Source organism: Petaurus breviceps, unplaced genomic scaffold (genome assembly GCF_028583685.1).
Source record: "Petaurus breviceps papuanus isolate PSGF00001 unplaced genomic scaffold, PetGlider_PUasm1.0 90919, whole genome shotgun sequence".
Lineage (NCBI taxonomy): Eukaryota > Metazoa > Chordata > Mammalia > Diprotodontia > Petauridae > Petaurus > Petaurus breviceps.
Genome location: NW_027187378.1, coordinates 11,137,984 through 11,155,619, shown reverse-complemented (window position 1 = coordinate 11,155,619; position 17,636 = coordinate 11,137,984). Strand labels below are relative to the sequence as shown.

General features: G+C 36.2%; 1 protein-coding gene across 2 annotated transcripts in view; it reads right to left on the bottom strand.

Annotated features, from left to right (window-relative positions):
* The window catches only part of SEC23B (SEC23 homolog B, COPII coat complex component), a 40,050-nt gene that overhangs the window by 11,142 nt on the left and 11,272 nt on the right, over positions 1–17,636 (bottom strand). For both annotated transcript variants that reach the window (XM_069075477.1, XM_069075476.1), the window contains exons 9-17: positions 17,310–17,425; positions 12,368–12,491; positions 10,845–10,925; positions 8,894–8,983; positions 7,615–7,721; positions 6,766–6,919; positions 4,259–4,336; positions 3,365–3,526; positions 1,699–1,785 (exon numbers count right to left, since the gene is read on the bottom strand). In XM_069075477.1, the coding sequence (XP_068931578.1) occupies positions 1,699–1,785; positions 3,365–3,526; positions 4,259–4,336; positions 6,766–6,919; positions 7,615–7,721; positions 8,894–8,983; positions 10,845–10,925; positions 12,368–12,491; positions 17,310–17,425 (999 nt within the window). The remainder of the gene's footprint in view (positions 1–1,698; positions 1,786–3,364; positions 3,527–4,258; positions 4,337–6,765; positions 6,920–7,614; positions 7,722–8,893; positions 8,984–10,844; positions 10,926–12,367; positions 12,492–17,309; positions 17,426–17,636) is intronic.

The following is a 17,636-nucleotide window of genomic DNA, read 5'->3' as shown; positions in this document are numbered from 1 at the left end:
ACTTTCCTTTTTTGTTTTGTTTTATTTGGGGTTTTTTTCTTTCTCACCATTTTCCCCATTTGTTATAATCCTTCTAGGCAATATGACTAATATGAAATTGTGTTTAATAGGAATGTATGTGTAGAGCCCATATCAGATTGCAAACTGTCTTGGGGAGGGAAGGAGAGAAAATTTAAAACTTATGAAAGTGACTGCTGAAAATTAAAAATAAATAATTTAATTTGAAAATTAAAAATAAAATAAAAAAAGTTCTTTCCTTTTGCTTTTCTTCTGCCAAATTTTTCTTATATTTTACTATTTCTGTCTTCCAAATCTGTTACCGTTTTTCAGAGCTTCTAATTGTTTGTAAAGATTCTCTATTATTCATTCAATTTTTTTTCTGTTCTGTTTATTGTAATTCTGCAATGAGGCCTCTAATTTCTGAGTTAAATTCATTATTAATTTCTCCTTTTATGGCTGGCTCCCTTTTGAATCATTCCTGGAATTCCTTGTTATTGTTCCATGATCTTAAAGGAGTCAACATGATTCTGTCTTTTATCAACAATATTGGTTCACATTCTTTTATATTGTGTTTTTCCAAATGTACTTCGTTTTTTAAATAAGATTTCACTCATTCTTCCTAGTTTCAGGTTATGGGTCTACTGATTTAACTGCTTGTATGCTAAACTTTTATTCATGCACTCTTATCTACTCACCTCTATATTTTCTTGCATTTCAGTCTTTTTATTACAGATTCCTCACTCACTCTCCTGTCACACTTCCCTTTCAATGGTAAACAGACTCCTAATCCTGTGCTCCATAGTAGTTTCAAATATAACCTCTTATTGGAAGAAGAAGCCCCAAATGGTTTTCCAGTCCCATCTCATCAGGCTAAATGTACTGCATCCTACTAGCCTGTGGCTCTGAGCACCTCCCTTCAGGGCACATTTTTGGTGTGACCTATTTCCTCCAATCCTTTTCTTCCTTTGCTTCGTGTGAATGGGCAGAATCAGCATATGCTCTATTTTACAAGTAGAATGTATAAACAGAAACACTGTCAGACTGTTAATTACCTTACTAGGGATTTCTATCTTCTTATCTTGTGTAATTAATCTAAAGTTGGTGCATAATTCCATTCTTTTGAGGTTTAGGAGCTAAAGAGGTTTGCAGAAAGTCATTATTCTGTCATCTTGCTGGTCATGTGACTCAAAGTGGCCTGGATGCTTTCCCCATGTTATAAGATTCTGTCTCCCATCTCTATGCCTATGCACAAACTGTTTTATATGCCTGAAATGTATCCCTTTTCACCTCCCTTAAAACTTAGTCCCTTTAAGTAATATTTGTGGTCATTATAAAACACAGATTTATATTATGGAGTATTATGTTAAAACAATCAAGCAACATTTGCTATCTAAAACATGTGTGCTAGGTTTTCTTGATGAGAATATATAGGGAAATCCACCTTAAATAAGGTACTTTAGGATGCTATTTCAAAAGAATTCTTGAGGTATAAAGTAAAACTATTATTTGAGGCACAAACAACTTGGACATATGAAAATATGGTACCCTCTGAAAACTGGTCAGATTATGAAGATAACTCCTTTCTTATCCAATACTTAGCAACATCATCGTCATTATCATCATTACTATTCAGGTACTATCTAAAGTCTCAGAAATGTCCATAAAGAATAAATTAGAAGAGTGCCTACATCATCTTACCTCACCAAGATAGATGACGATTTGGAAAAACGTATCCATCAGTAGAATTCTGTCAGCTAAAATGCTGCTGCTGTCCAAAAGTACTGGCTGAGAAAGAGTGGAGAAAAAAGTAAAATGGTGAAATTACAAGAAAACTTAAAAAAAGAAAATTAGTACTGCTTACTACATGATAACAGCTTTCATCTAGGCTCTGTGGATGATTATAAAATTGGATAACCATGTTGATTTAAATGATAGATCATTGTACTTTCTCTCAATTTGTGTATTACGTTTTCTTCTTTCTGCTTGACAAGCTTTAAATTTGAACAGCATGGAATAATATGTTAACCACATTAAAAAATAATCCCTGATCATTATAGAGGAAGGACAATAATAAACTGAGAAACTACTCCCAAGAACTCTCTATTCTCTGCTGAAAACTCCTTTTCTATTCCAGCTCCAGTCAGTCTGTCAGCCAATAAACATTAATTACCTGCCTACTCTGTGACAGGTCTTGTGGCTAGACACAAAGAAAGGTAAAAGGCAGTCCCTGCTCTCAAGGAGCACACAGTCCGATGCGGAGGAGACAACATGAAAATAACTGTACAGATAAGCTATGTATGAGACCAATTAGAGATAATCAACTGAGGGAAGGCATGAGTGTTAAGAGAGATAAGGAAAGGCTTCCTGTAGAAGGGGTGGTTTTGGCTGAGACTAGAAGCAAGCCAGGGAAGGCAAAGATGAGAAGAGACAGCATTCCAGGCATGAACAACAGCCACTGCCTTGCTTGGAATCAGAAGATGGAGTATTTTGTTTCAGGAACAGCAAAGAGGCCAGTGTTACTCAATCAAAGAGTATATGGGAGGTACAATATGTAAGAAGACTGAAAAATGGGGGTGGGGTAGACTTGCAGGGGGACAAACAGATTTTGAAGGGCTTTAAATGCCAAACAGAGGATTTCATATTTTATCCTAGAGGTGATAGGGAGTCACTGGAGTTACTGAATAGGTGGGTGACATGTTAAGACCTTCTGTTTAGAAAGATCCCTTTGACTGGTGAGTGGAGGAGAGACTGGAGAAGAGACAGACTTGTGGCTGGGAGAAGAACCAGCAGGCTACTGTATTCTGATTTTTTTGTGTGACGCAATTAGGGTTTAATTAAGTGACTTTCCCAAGGTCACAGCAGGCTACTGTAATAAGCCCAGAGTGAGATGATGAAGGCCTGCATCAGAGTGGTGGCAGTATCAGAGGACAGAAGAGAGAGTATGCAAGAGATTATGAAGGCAAAATTGGTTGGCTTTGGAAACATTACTATCCATTACTAAGAAGAATGCTTCCTCTCATCTATATAGCTTGTACACAGTATAAAGAAACCAATAGTGAGTCTCCATAAAAAATTTTTTTTAGAAAGTAGAGAATAGGGGCGGCTAGGTAGTGTAATGAATAGAGCACTGGCCCTGGAGTCAGGAGGACCTGAGTTCAAATCTGGCCTCAGACACTTGACACAAAAAACTAGCTGTGGGACTTTGGGCAAGTCACTTAACCCCAACTGCCCTTCAAAAAAAAAAAGTAGAAAATATTGCTAAGCTACTATGAAAATGATGATTTTAAGATGTCTTACCATATAATTAAGTTCACTGAAAAATCATCATAAAAGATAACTAAAAATAAATTTCATCAAGTCTTACCTCAGGTGGACCATGAAAAGAATAAGAATAAAGAATAGGCTGGATCATGATGAGAGACTGGGTTAAGTCTTGTCTGGCAAAATGATGTCGGTAATAAGATGATTCATCTGGACTGTTATTAAACACCTGAAGAAATGAGGATCTTCGAAGATGGAACATGAACTGAATAATATTCAAAGAAAAATAGCAAATTAATATAGAAATACCTCATTTATGCCAAGGCCAGATTTCCCTCAAATATCCAGAACACAGATAAATTGGAAACAAGCAAAAAAAAAAAAAGCTACTGGGATGTGGAACTAGTGGTCATTGAGCCTATGTAGCTTATGAAAAAAGGCTCTCAGGTTGCTACCCAGACACAATGTAATAGGATATGTTATACAATTTCTCAGACCGTAGTAGACTGGAACCTAGGACTGCTACAGATAATGGAGAAATGACAGTAGAAAGGAAAGAGAAGGGGCGGCCAGGTGGCTCAGCGAGAAAGAGCACCGGTTCCAGTGTCGGGATGACCTGGATCAAAAATCTGGGCTCAGATACTCAGCACCACACCCAGAAATGGCTGGCCGTGTAACCTTGAGCAAGTTACTTAACCCCGATTGCTTTAAAAAAAAAAAAAGAAAGGAAAGAGAAAAAAAAACTAGTGTATTATAAAAGTTAATAAATATTGTTTTGAATGATGACTAAGTCATAAAGGAAAAGCTACATTACAGTCAGCATATTCTGTTTAAAAAACAGAGAAGTGCTTTTAGCAAAAATTTTCATCAAGCAAATCTTTTTTATTGCAATTTTTTTAGGAAAGGGTCAGTTTCAGTAACCTAGACACTTAGCTTCTGTAGAATTAACTCCCCACAGCACTGAATAGACCCCTGATGTGTGATATTTATTCCTTACCTGAGGATACAAAGAAAATGAGTCCGACAATCTAAAAGAATTGGGGTCCTCTTTGTTATACTGTCCAAATTTCTGACACTGGTGGAGAACATAAAAGAAATGCAAGTTAGTCTGACTGAAATAAAGGTGATGACACTGTGAGGACAAAAGGCCTGCCCCTCCTCTTAGTGTGCTACCTGCTTTTCAGCATCACATGGCTTCTGTTCTGTGGTATATTCCTGTTTTCCCCACTTCTTCATGCCCATTTCTTTGTGACTGCCTTGTAATCTGACTGCTGTCTCACCACTTTAATAAAGCTGTTCTCTCTAAAGTCATCAATAACATCCTTCTTGACAAACCTGATGAATTACTTAATTCTCAAAGTTCTCGATCATCTACAATGTGTTCTTATTAACCATCTCTACTTCTTGAAAAACTCCTCCTTTTATCTCTACAAGTTGGCTCCTTTTCCTTATACTCCATAATTGGGTATTTTCCAAAATTTCATCCTCTTTCTCCTGCTCTTCTTATAGCTTATTTGCCCGAAAGACATTTGGACTTAGCTCAATGGATAGAGTACTGGGCCTGGAGTCTGAAAGATCTAAGTTCAAATCCAGCCTCAGACACTTACTAGCTGTGGGATCCTGGAAAGGTCACTTAGCCTCTTTTAGCCATAGTTTCCTCATCTATAAAATGAGCATGACAACAGCACCTACTCGGCTGAGTTGTTGGGAGGATCAAATGAGATAATATTTGTAAAGTGCTTAGCACAGGGCAGGCAGTATATAAATGCTTATTCCCTTCCCCTGCCTCTTTACTCCCCTTTTCTACCTCAAATTAAGTCACAAACAAAACTAATTACCTTTCCCCTAAAATTGGCACCCCTTTTCCCATCTCTCTCAACAATACCACTTTTTTCTCAATCACTCAGGCTTCAATTCAAACCTTTAAATAATTTTACTCCTCTTTTTTTAATGTCATATAATCAGTCACTAAACCCTGACTTTTTTTCTTTAAAAATCTCCCTGCTTTATTACCCTACTCCTAATCCTATCAAGTTATGCCTACATTCCTACAAAACCCCGTCTGGTCTCTAACAAGTTTCTCTTCATTCCAATACACTTTACTAGTATCTGACTACTGTTTCCCAAGTTTGTACCCTTGGCATTATCTTTAACTCTTTCCATATTCCCCACTTCTCATATTCAGCTAAGTTATTAATCTTGATTCTTTCTCTGAAATATTTCTCAAATTCACTTCTCTCCCCATTTTCACTGTTACTCTAGTATAGGACTTTAGTATCATTGCCCTGGACTACAGCAATACCTTCTAATAGGTCTTATGTTGGTACTCTCTGTCCCCTTCAAGTATTTCATAAACGTAGGCTATTAATATTATTCAATCCATCTTTCCTAGCATCTCCAGATTTATGTTTTTATACATAAACATGATCATATCATGTCATGCCACTCTTCTGTTTGGCTCCCTACTGCCCTATCAAATAAAAATTTAAATTCTTTAGATTGGTATTCAATGCTCTTCAAATCAAATGCCACATTACCCCTTCTAGCCTTAACTCTCACTATTTATGTGACAGTTACATATGCACTATACTTCAGTCAAATAGGTGTATTCTCTGCCTTCATACACACTCCCTACTTTCCTGTTCTTTTCCCTTTGCCCACAATGTTTCCAATACCAGAAATACTCTCAATCCACCTCTTCAAGTGCTACATTCTTCCCACATCCTTTAAAGCACAAGTTAACCCAGATCCATAAACTTTGTTAAAAAAAAATTTTGAGAATTGTATTTCAATACTCTTGGTTTTCTTTATAATACTATACATTTCATGCATTTAACAATATTTTTCCAAGAAGTTCCCCATAGGTTTTGCCAGACTACCAAAGAAGTTTATGACACAAAAAATGGTTAAGACCTTCTGGCATAGAGCCCAACTCAAGCCTTCTCTGATCACGATCAGGAAAACCTTGGCCCCACCTTGGAATTCATCTAACTCATCTGCAACTCTCTTGTGTACGTAAAATGTACTTAACAGTTAACTGTGTTTTATACCCTCCAGCAGACTATAAGCCCAACTGAGGTAGTGACTGTGTATCATCTCAACTTTGTATCTTCCCCTAGGATCCAAGAAGAGTGCTGGGTTAAGTGACTTGCCCAAAGTCACAAGGCTAGGAAGTGTGTCAAGTGTCTGAGGCCGGATTTGAACTCAGGTCCTCCTGACTCCAGGGCTGGTGCTCTATTTACTGAGCCACCTAGCCGCCCCAATTTTATTTATTTCTAATTCTAAATTAGGAAGGGGTACCATTATAGGCCTTTTTATGTTTCAGACATTTATGGTTCAGACATTTTATGTTTTAGATATTTTGTGTATGAAGGCAGAGAATACACCTGTTTGATTGACATATACTGCATTTTGCAAAACAAAATGAAGTTACATTAGTGCATCTTTTTGGCACAAACATTGGTGAAATCAAGACATAATCAAAATACAGCTTTCCACACCTACCAGTCTGATTAGTTGCCTGTCTAGCCACCGAAGAACATCAGGTCCTTCTTCTGATTCAGCCCTGAACACCCCAAGCCGGGCCATCAATACTGCAGCAGCTTCTTGGTCAAAGGCAGCTTCTATATGCTGGAGCTGATTCTGTGCATCTGCCCAACTGATAATTCCAGAATTAATTTAATGCTATAGCTTAGACTCAATACATACAGGGGAAAAAAACTTAGAAAAAAATTTATTTCATAACATTTTTTTTCCTCCCCAAAAGCTCAATCTTTTAGGAACTGTGTCATATTGTATTTTTGTATCTTCAGTAGCTGTTCCAGTGCCTTGCACACAGAAGACCCTTAATAAATATTTGCTAAATTTGTATTTTTTACCAGATTTATACATTATCAATTAGCCACACATCATCTCTGAAAATAATAACCATTACTTCTATTTTTCTAAAGGAAATACTACCGAAGCAAATTGTCCAATATTCCAAAGAACCTGCAGAAGCAAGACTAAAATACAGGTCTCCAAAGTTCTAATACAAGGTTCTATCCCCTAGACCAATATTACAAAGAAGTTAAAAACATTTAATAGCCCATCATATTGCTTTAGTGGGTTGATTAAAAACACACAGCAAAATGGACTAGTGATTTTTACTTCTTAGTTTGACATAAATGGTTACTAGGCAAGTGAATGCGGTAGCAGATATGACTCTAGTAGCTAATATGGCCTCTTTCACCAAACATGGAGATATGGCTTAGACAATTCAGTAGAATTTTAACAGTTCATTAATACCAGAATCTTTCTTCAAAGGGGGAATTATTCATTAACACAACAGAACAACAAATGGGAAATCCTTACTTTCTGGCAACTGTGGTCACTCGAATTCGTCTCTGGGAGCTGGAATGCTGATACTGGGTAACAAACTGAATTGCTCCTCTGCCTCCTTGAGGTATTGGTGCATTGTGCTATGAGAAAAATGGTGTTAAATTGCTTTGTTATTTTATGTTACCTCTGCAAACACAAATAATCCACAAACTGCCCCATTCTTATCACAACCAACACACCATGAATCTTCAGCAAGCAGTTCACAAATATTACGGTAGAAGATAATAAAAACAATGCAATCTCAAAGACAATCAAAGCAATTTGCCAATGAGGGACTTGAGTAATCTGTTTGTCATGAGGCAGTCCTAAGAAACATAAGTAAAATTGTGCCAAACTAGGGGCAAGTATATAATCCTACATTAATAATGACGTATAGGAAAAGTATTTACCTCCTACTGGGGAAAGATTAGGAAAAATAGGAAAAATTAGGAAAGATTAGGAAAAATATTAATTTAATGGATATGACAACATGCAAAATATGGCTGTGATCATTTTTTTGTCTGCTCAAAACCTTCAATACATTTTTTTTCTGTCCACCTCTGTGATCTAGGCCTATGATTTTACTGGAATGTGAAACAACCAGTGTGGAAATTCCTTCCACTGAAGCAGATTGGCACTCTGTCTACAACTTATGGTCTTGGAGAGTTTCCTGGGATGAGGAGAGATTAAGTGATCTGCTCATAGTCACACAGAGTCAATAGGTGTTAGGTAGGACTTAATCCCACTGTTCTGATTCCAAGGCTGACCCTCTATCCACTATTCAACACTCTCAGATCTCCATTGTCTGAAGAATAAAAGTCCCAAACCCCAAAGCAAAGAATTCAGATCCTTTATAATCAGACCTCAAACTACCCTCCCAGGCTTATTTCCCATTACTTAATCTCAAGCATCCTAGGCTCCAGTCAAAATGAACTACTATACACTTCCCGTTGTTCATGATTTTCCCTTCCCCTGGAAAGGCCTCCTTTCACCTGTCACATCTTATCCATCTTCCAAGGACCAACTTAAATGCCATCTGCTCCATTAAGCCTTTCCTGATTTCCCTTCACAATTCTGCTGCTTAAAATCCTCTCACTCTCTCCTTTGGGTTAACAAATACCGCTTTTACAGCACTTATATACTATCTTGTATCAGAATTGTCTGCTCAAGCCTCTTATCTTCCCTAGGCTCTCAAAAAACAAGACTGAATTTCTTAATCTCTGTATTGTACCTGGTACAATTCCCTGCATACATAGGAAAGAACCAGACTGACCTGATTAACTACTTCAAAGTAGATGCCAAGAGTTGATGTGGGATCCAGGCTACAGATTTTCCATTGACTAGTACCACTAATGCCATATTCCTAAAAGAGGAGGAAAAAAAAATCAAAGGCAGTTAATTGCTAATGAAAAAAGTTTACTATGAGTATTACTTTCAGAACCTTCTTTCCAGGTAAAAATTTCAATACAACAGATTGTAAATTGTTTAATTATATATAAGATTATAAGTTTTAGTTTGTGCAATTTTAAAATCAATATATCTAAAATGAAACTTGAACCAACTCTCATCATATCACTTGAAAAAATACAAGTGACAAACAGATTGGGGATAACTTAAAGGAATCAAGTTGGTAGTAAGTGCAATGAATAAGGACTATCTTAGGAGTTTCCATTATGAGATCTGCTTAATTCTTTTCTGGATTTACTTTCTTGATATATACACATGTACTTAAGAAAAAGTTAGAATGCTGACTATATGAAAATGAATTGCAACTGAAATTTTTCCATAGAAAGATTAATATGTAATTTTTCAATAGCATATGATTTCTCTGGACTCTTTTAGTAACAGATCCAAAAATGCCTATTTACAGTCCAGTGCTTTCACAGTGGTAGGTTCAGAGAACACGAGACTGGAATTTGCACTCTTTAGAAAGAGTATAATATTCATTTGACCAAAGGGTAAAATACTACATTTAATGTATTACAGCAAAGTATTTCTAGGATCTAAAGAAGACAATCCAATCCAAACCAACCTTTAGTGTTGTTCTTACTAACTCCTCTCATCAAAATGTTGAGTATGGTTCTTCAAAGATCAAAAAGCAGGAAAGTAAACTGAAGCAACAAAGGGGATATAAACTATGTATGGCCACCAACCACCAAAATCTCAACTGCTCACATTGCCTACTGTGACATCTAAAACTGACCCATAATTTCCTAGTTTTCTCAGGTTCCTTCACCTAGCAACTCTTTGCCTCATGCATAGGAGAGAGGAATTTTTCAGATGATGTTAAGAAGTAGGTTGAAGGGAAGAGATAATATATGATTTCCTCCACAAATGGCAAGATGGAGATTACAGAAACCATGCACTTATCTCTTCCTACTTGCCTAGTCTTCCTACCTTCATAGGTGTTATCTAATAAGGAAAGAAGCATTTCACATCTACTCTCTGGGAGAAATTAAGAAGTAGGGCCAACCTTGTTAGCAAAACTACAAAGTTGGTAAAGTTTGATGTTGGGGATCTTCTTCCTAAAACTGTACTCCTATTTTTTTTATCACTACTTATAGCTTATAGGCTTCCGCTCCCCTTTGACTATATAATGTTCTATGATATAATTTTGCTCTCCACAACAAGTATACCATATCCTACCTACTTAATAAGGTTATCATGAGGAAAACCCTTTTTAAACCCTTAAAGCTTTAGGTCTCTTCTTTGGACTCTAGCCACACCTTGGGTTTTCCCTTTTGGAAAATAAGGAAGAACTGAAGGAGCTGGGCTATCAGTATCTGATTCCTTTCCTGATTTCTTAATCACTTAGTTAACCACTAAATCTGTTTTTTGTTTGCTCAATCCTGATAGTGTGTTGTTCCCAAAACACAGCTAGTCTACTTAGGCAGCAGGGAGTTCTGCTCACAACTTTAGATACAACAGTACTCAAGTATTACTGTATCAGTCCTTCAAGGAAGCAAAACAATAAGCCATATACACTAAAAAGAAAATAAGCATTTCAAAATTTAGTTCTCTCTCTCCCAAGTGTCTTTAACTTCATAATAAGTAGGGGAAAAAATGCTAAGGGCACCCAAACGAAAGTTCATTACCCAACAGAATAGCAAAAGTTCTATTACAGACAAATCCTTTCTACCTAAAGAAATATAAACCAATAATTTAATGCACTGCCTCAAATAATTTTCCAATTTCTTTGGAATGAGGAAAAAAATTTTACTCACATTTTCTGACACACATGGCCCTTTCACATTTAGAGATATACATGGACCAATCGCTCCTGAAATCTTTAATTCTCTAGAAGTCTAAAACACAACAATAGAAGAGTATGAAATATAAAATTGAGAACCACACTCATCCCACAAACCCAATAGTTACAAAAAAATCAACAGCACATTCTCTGGAGAAAAAAATTATATACATTTAAATAATATATATAATATATAACTTTTCTTGAGGGTCTCTGCAGGATCACTATTAACTGATTAAAATATTAACAATTCCCTCCTTTATATAATTTATAAACTGTATATAATTTATGTTAAAAAAAAAACTTACATATCCAAAGTAAGACTGCTATCAGCACCCATGAAATTTAAACCATCTTAAGACAGCAAGGTGGCACAGTAGACAGAGTGCTGGGCCTGAGTCAAGATCTGAACTGATTCTGCCTCAAATACATAATGGCTATATGACCTTAGGGAGGCCTCAGTTATTTCATCTGTAAAGTGGGTATAATAACAGCACCTACCTCCAAAAGTGGTTGAGAATCAACATTACCAGAATAATTAATAACTACTTTTCCTATTCATATTTCAGAAAAATTCATACAGCAAAAATTTTAAGAATACAGTTACCCAATTTAACATTAGGATTTAGCCTATTTAGAATGGACAGCAGAAACAGTACTAGATTATGCAAAATTTGCTTGGTGTATTTGTAAGTTGACTGACTACAGATAATTTCATTTACCTTCCATACAGCCTCAGTTTTCTCATCTAAAAAATGGACATGATAATAACTACTACCTACTCCTTAGAGTTGTCATGGGGAATGTTCTCTGTAAACATCAAAGCATTATATAAATATGAAATATTTAATACATATAATTCTCAGTTGTTACCTGCAATACCCAATTCTGTTTTGCAACATCCCTTTTTTAAGTTTTTCTTGATGATTAGGGTCATCCTCATGACCATCGATGAGCTGTAACATGTAATGCTTTGATGACCAATAGACTAAGTAGATCTGTTTGCCACTACAATAAAATGTTCCAGATTACTGTACTTCTCTAGACTGCTTTAGTGGATATTTGTATACTTGGACACTGGATACCCAGTGCATTTTCATCTACTATTATCGGTGAATATTCCTTCTCCTTACTACCTCTTCTCCTGTTGCCTCATACCTGTGGTCTGAAGGCATGGTAGGGCAGAACTTGAGATGGCCTACTTTGTGTCTAAGAAAGAAATGGATAAAATAAAATATAAAAGTTTTATGAGGGCTACTTTTTAAGCCCTTTATGGCTTTTTTCCATTTACCAAAAGACTGCTGTATACACCCAAACTACCAGAAATATGACAACTGGGTAAAAAAACATTACTATATTTACATTCCCTATTTCTTCATGGTACAAGTACCATAATGCTTTTCTGTGCACTTATGTAACATAATGGTATAAGAAGAGCTCATTCATAACACTTTAAAAAAAAAGGGAGTGGGAATAGAAAAGACTTTCATATCTTACCTTAACATCCAAAGTAGCACCAAATGCCATTCGAAAATCTCCATTAAAGTCTTTACTAAAAACTCTTTGGAATGTCTGCTTGAAGAGAGATGTATTAAAGGAATCTCCCATTACCATATGACCACTAGGAATTTTAAAAGGAAGAAGAAAGGACAATGGTCAAAAAAACCCAACAGCTCACTGATTCCTCAACATTTAAGAAATGTAATCCAGTACAAAAAAGGACAACAATATGTATACAACTAACACTATTCAAAATGATGTACACTAAGTTTAATTTTAAAATGCATTTAACAAATGAAATATTCCAATGAAGTCATACTCTGATGTCTCTTTATGCTATGGGAGTAACCTTAAGTTCCTGAAGAGTATGCCAACAAAATACACATGCTAGTAGGTCCTGCCAAGCTGGAAAAGCTTTCAGATACAGGCAGGGACTCTCCTGAGTTCTCCCCCAAAAGCCCCCCAAATACTTTTAAATAATAACTCAAAACATTTTCCAGTCCAAGACAACTTAGAAGGTTGGCAGGAAAAGTCTGTTGCACCAAGGTGAGAGAGAAATGCAGTCCAGCACAAGCCATGGCAGCTCAAAATAGGCCCCGTAGAGCAAGAGCAGGCCTCAGGGCAACTGAATCAGCGGCAGCAAGTGATGGTTTCAAGACCTCTCAGCCCACAGATGGTAAAGAATCAAACAATGGATCAGAAAGAGATATACAGGGTCCTTGGCTGGCACAGGGGCAGGACTCTGTGGCAATGCCTATACTTGGATCTAGGTCCCAGTTCTGGGCCTTAGTCCTAGTGTGAGGAGGAGCTCTAGTACAATAGAACTTCTGGCCTCAGGGGAACAGGGACCCCGGTCACAGTTCTAGGGCAGAAAAGAGTGCTTGTAGTCACCCACAAAGCGGTGCACAGTACCGGAGAGTAGTAAACACACTTTTCCCTAGATCATAACACCTTGCAAAAGCCAAAAATTTACAGGTCCCCAGAAGTATCTCTGAAAACAGTCATATAAAACACCTAAAACTTGGGACGGTGCTCCCTACACTTGGGAAGCATAGTCCCACTCTATCATAGAGTTAAAAGTCAAGAAATAGGCTGGAAAATGAGCAAACAACAGAAAAAGATCCTGAGTATAGAAAGTTACTAGCGTAAGAAGTAACAAAACACATACTCAGAAGAAGATAACAAAAGTGAAAATTCCTGTTCCCAAAGCCTCAAAGAAAAATATGAATTCGTCTTAGGCCACAGAAGAACTCAAAAAGGATTTTTGAAATCAAATAAGAGAGGTAGAGGAAAAACTGGGAGGAGAAATAAGAGTGATGCAAGGAAATCATGAAAAAAAGAGTCAACAGCTTGGTAAAGGAGGCACAAAAAAAACAAAAGAATACCTTAAAAATCAGAATAAGCCAAATGGTAAAACAGGCACAAAAATCCAATGAAGAGAAGAATGCCTTGAAAAGCAGAATTGGTCAAATGGAAAAAGATAAACAAAAATTCACTAAAGAGAAGAACTCCTTAAAAAGCAGAAATGGCCAAATGGAAAAGGAGGTAGAAAAACTCACTGAAGAAAATAATTCCTCAAAAGTTAGATATCAGGCAAGTGGAAGCTAATGATTTGATGAGACATTAAGAAATGATCAAACAAAATCAAAGGAATGAAAAAATAGAAGGAAATATGACACATCTCATTGGAAAAACAACTGATCTGAAAAATAAATCCAGGAGAGGGAATTTAAGAATTACTGGACTACCTGAAAGTCTTGATCAAAAAAAGAGCCTAGATATCATCTTTCAATAAATTATCAAGGAAACCTGGCCTGAGATTCTAGAACCAGAGGATATTATAGAAATTGAAAGAATCTACCAATCACCTCCTGAAAGAAATACCGAAACGAAAATTCCCAGGAATATTATAGTCAAATTCCAGACCTCCCAGTGCAAGGAGAAAATACTGAAAGCAGTCAAAAAGAAACAATTCAAATATTGTGGTACACTGTCAGAATAACACAAGATTGAGTAGATTCTACATTACAGGATCAGAGGGCTTAGAATATGATGTTCCAGAGGGCAAAAGAGCTAGGATTACAACCAAGAATCACCTGTCCAGAGAAACTGAATATAATCCTTCAAGGGGAAAAATGGATATTCAGTAAAAAAGAGGTCTTTCAAGCAATCCTGATGAAAAGACCAGAGCTGAATGGAAAATCAGACTTTCAAATACAAGATGCAAAAGAAGCATAAAAAGGCAAATGGGAAAGACAAATCGTGAGGGATTCAATGAGGTTAAACTGTTTATATTCCTGCAAAAAAAAAAACTTTCTCATTATTAGGGCAGATAGAAGGAGTATACATAGACAGAAAGCAGAGGTGTGAGTTGAATGTGATGGCATGATTATCTAAAAAAAAAAATTAATATGAGAAAGAACAATGCACTGAGAGAAGGAGAAAGGGAGAGGGAGAATGGGATAAATTATCTGACATAAAAGAGGCCTGAAAGAGATTTTACAATGGAGGGGGAAAAAGGAGAAGCAGGGAGAAGAGCACATGAACCTTACTCTTATCAGAATTGGCTCAAAGAGGGAACAATATACACACTCAGTTGAGTATTAAAAAATTAGAAAACTATCTTACCATACAGGAAAGAAGGAAGGGAAAGGAATAAGAGAAAGGGGGAGAATAGGGGGAGCAGATAGAAGGGAAGGCAGTCTGGGGGAGGTAAAAGTCAGAAGCAAAACATTTTTAAGAATAGACAAGGTTAGGGTGGCTAGGTGGCACAGTGAAAAGAGCACAGGCCCCGGAGTCAGGAGGACCTGAGTTTAAATCCAGCTTCAGACACTTAACACTTAACTAGCCGTGTTACCTTGGCCAAGTCACTTAAGTCCAACTGCCCTACCTTCCCCCCTCCAAAAAGAAAAAAAAAGAATAGACAAGGTAAAAGTGGAGAGAGAATAGGAAAAACAGGATGGAGGGAAATACATAGTTGGCAATCATTACTGTGAAAACATTTTTTTTACAGTGAGTTCCTCTGATAAAGACTCCATTTCTCAGACACAAGAAAATTGAGTCAAATTTATAGAAATAAAACCATGCATACCCTTTGACTAAGCAATACCACTACATCTATGTCCCAAAGAGATAAAAAGCAAAAAGGACCTATGTGTACAAAAATATTTATTTATAGCAGCTCTTTTAATGGTGGCAAAGAATTGGAAATTGAAGGGATATTCATCAACTGGGGAATAGCAGAACAAGTTGCTATATATGATTGTAACGGACTACTGTGCTTTAAGAAATGACAAGCAGGATGCTCTCAGAAAAACCTGGAAAACCTTAAATCAACTGATGCAAAGTAAAATGAACAGAACCAAGAGATCACTGTATACAGTAACAGCAATATCATATGATGATCTATTATGAAGAACTTAGCTATTCTCAACAATACAATGATCCAAGACAATTCTGTAGGACTTATGATGATAGATTCTGTCCATCTCCAGAGAAAGAAATGATAGAGCCCGAATGCAGATCAAAGATACTTTTTCTTTACTTTTTAAATTTTTCTTGTTTTTTTCTTTTCTGTCTTCTTTCACAGAATGAATTATATGGAAATGTGTTTTGCATGACTACACATGTATAACTTATATCAAATTGTTTGCCTTCTCAACGGGGGGAGGGGAAGGAAGGAGAGAATTTGGAACTCAAAATTTTAAAAAAAGACATTAAAATTGTTTTTACATGATACTGGGGAAAAAATTAAAAGATCAGCCTAAGTCTGGTGGGCCTCATCACAAGGTTAAGGTGATGAGCCATGGGGTGATGAACATTTTGGTCATGTCATCAGTTGCAATGTTCATCAGTAAAAAAAGTACCAATATAATGAAATCAGATTTACTTAAGTATTAAAGTTATAAGTCTACTAAATTGAATGATGCCATATTCAAGCCATAACACCACTCTCCCTAGTTAACAAAGTATAACAGTTAAGCAAAATCAAACAATAAAGTAACAACTTCTTATGATACATGCAACATTACACAGGGATGGTCCCTTAGCTCTCTACTGAAAGGTGAAAAGTATTTTTCCACTCATTTTCTAAAATCTTTGATCTAGCAGCTAATAAATCTAATTAATTGACTGGCCACCTTCAGAATTTCTACCAAGGAGACAATATAAAATTAAACTGCCCAGGAATGATTTTTAGAAGCTTACGTCCAGGATTAACATGAATTTAATTTTCTACTGTCATGAATCAAGATATATCTACAATCCCCCATACACATAAAATAAATTTAAAACATTTTTTATTGGGGGCGGCCAGGTAGCACAGCAAGTTAAGAGCACCAGCTCCAGTGTTGGGATGGCCTGGGAATCGAATCCGGGCTCAGACACTTAGCACCCACCCAGAAACACCTGGGAGTATAACCTTGAGCAAGTTACTTAACCCCAATTGCTTAAAAAAAAACATTTTTTATTGTAAATATTCCTTTTTTATGTCATGTAATTTGGCAAATCAGAGTGATATTCTGAACAATAGTATGATTGGTTCAATAGTCTAAGTAAAGACCTAGTGAACAGAACAACTTTCAAAGAAAAAAAAATACAAAAGGAAAATATTCCCTCAGGCACTATTTTCAAACTTAAAATAATACTTATAATAAAAATAACTAATGTTTACACAGAGCTATATGCAAGACACTATGCTAAGTGCTTTATATTTATTATCCCGTTTGATCCTCACAAAAATATTATTCCAATTTTACAAAAGAGGAAACTGAAACCTAAAGAGGCTAAGTGACTTGCCCAGGGTCAAAAAATACTAGATGCCATGGATCACTGTATCTAGGATATTAAATCCATCCTTAACTTAATGGTTCTATCCTCTATTTCTCTTCCCCTAAAACAAAATTTTTCTTCTCTAATAATATGTTCATTGTCAACATACCCAGTAAGATTTGCACAACACTTCATCTCCAGAAGACCAGTCTGATCAAGGGCACAGGCATAAATGTCAATGCAGTGACCATTTGTAGCAGTACGATTAGCAAGCATCTCATAGTGCTGCAACAAGAGAAAAGTTGCTTTAAATCATATTACCAACATAACATTCTTTTATGTATTTTGTGATTCTCCTAAGGGGAATAATATTCAAATTTGTAGATAACTATGAAAAAGATATTCATTTTATATTTAAAATATATCACTGAAATATAATAAACATTAATGCATCTGGAAAACTACTTACATATCCTATATTTAATGACATTTACAT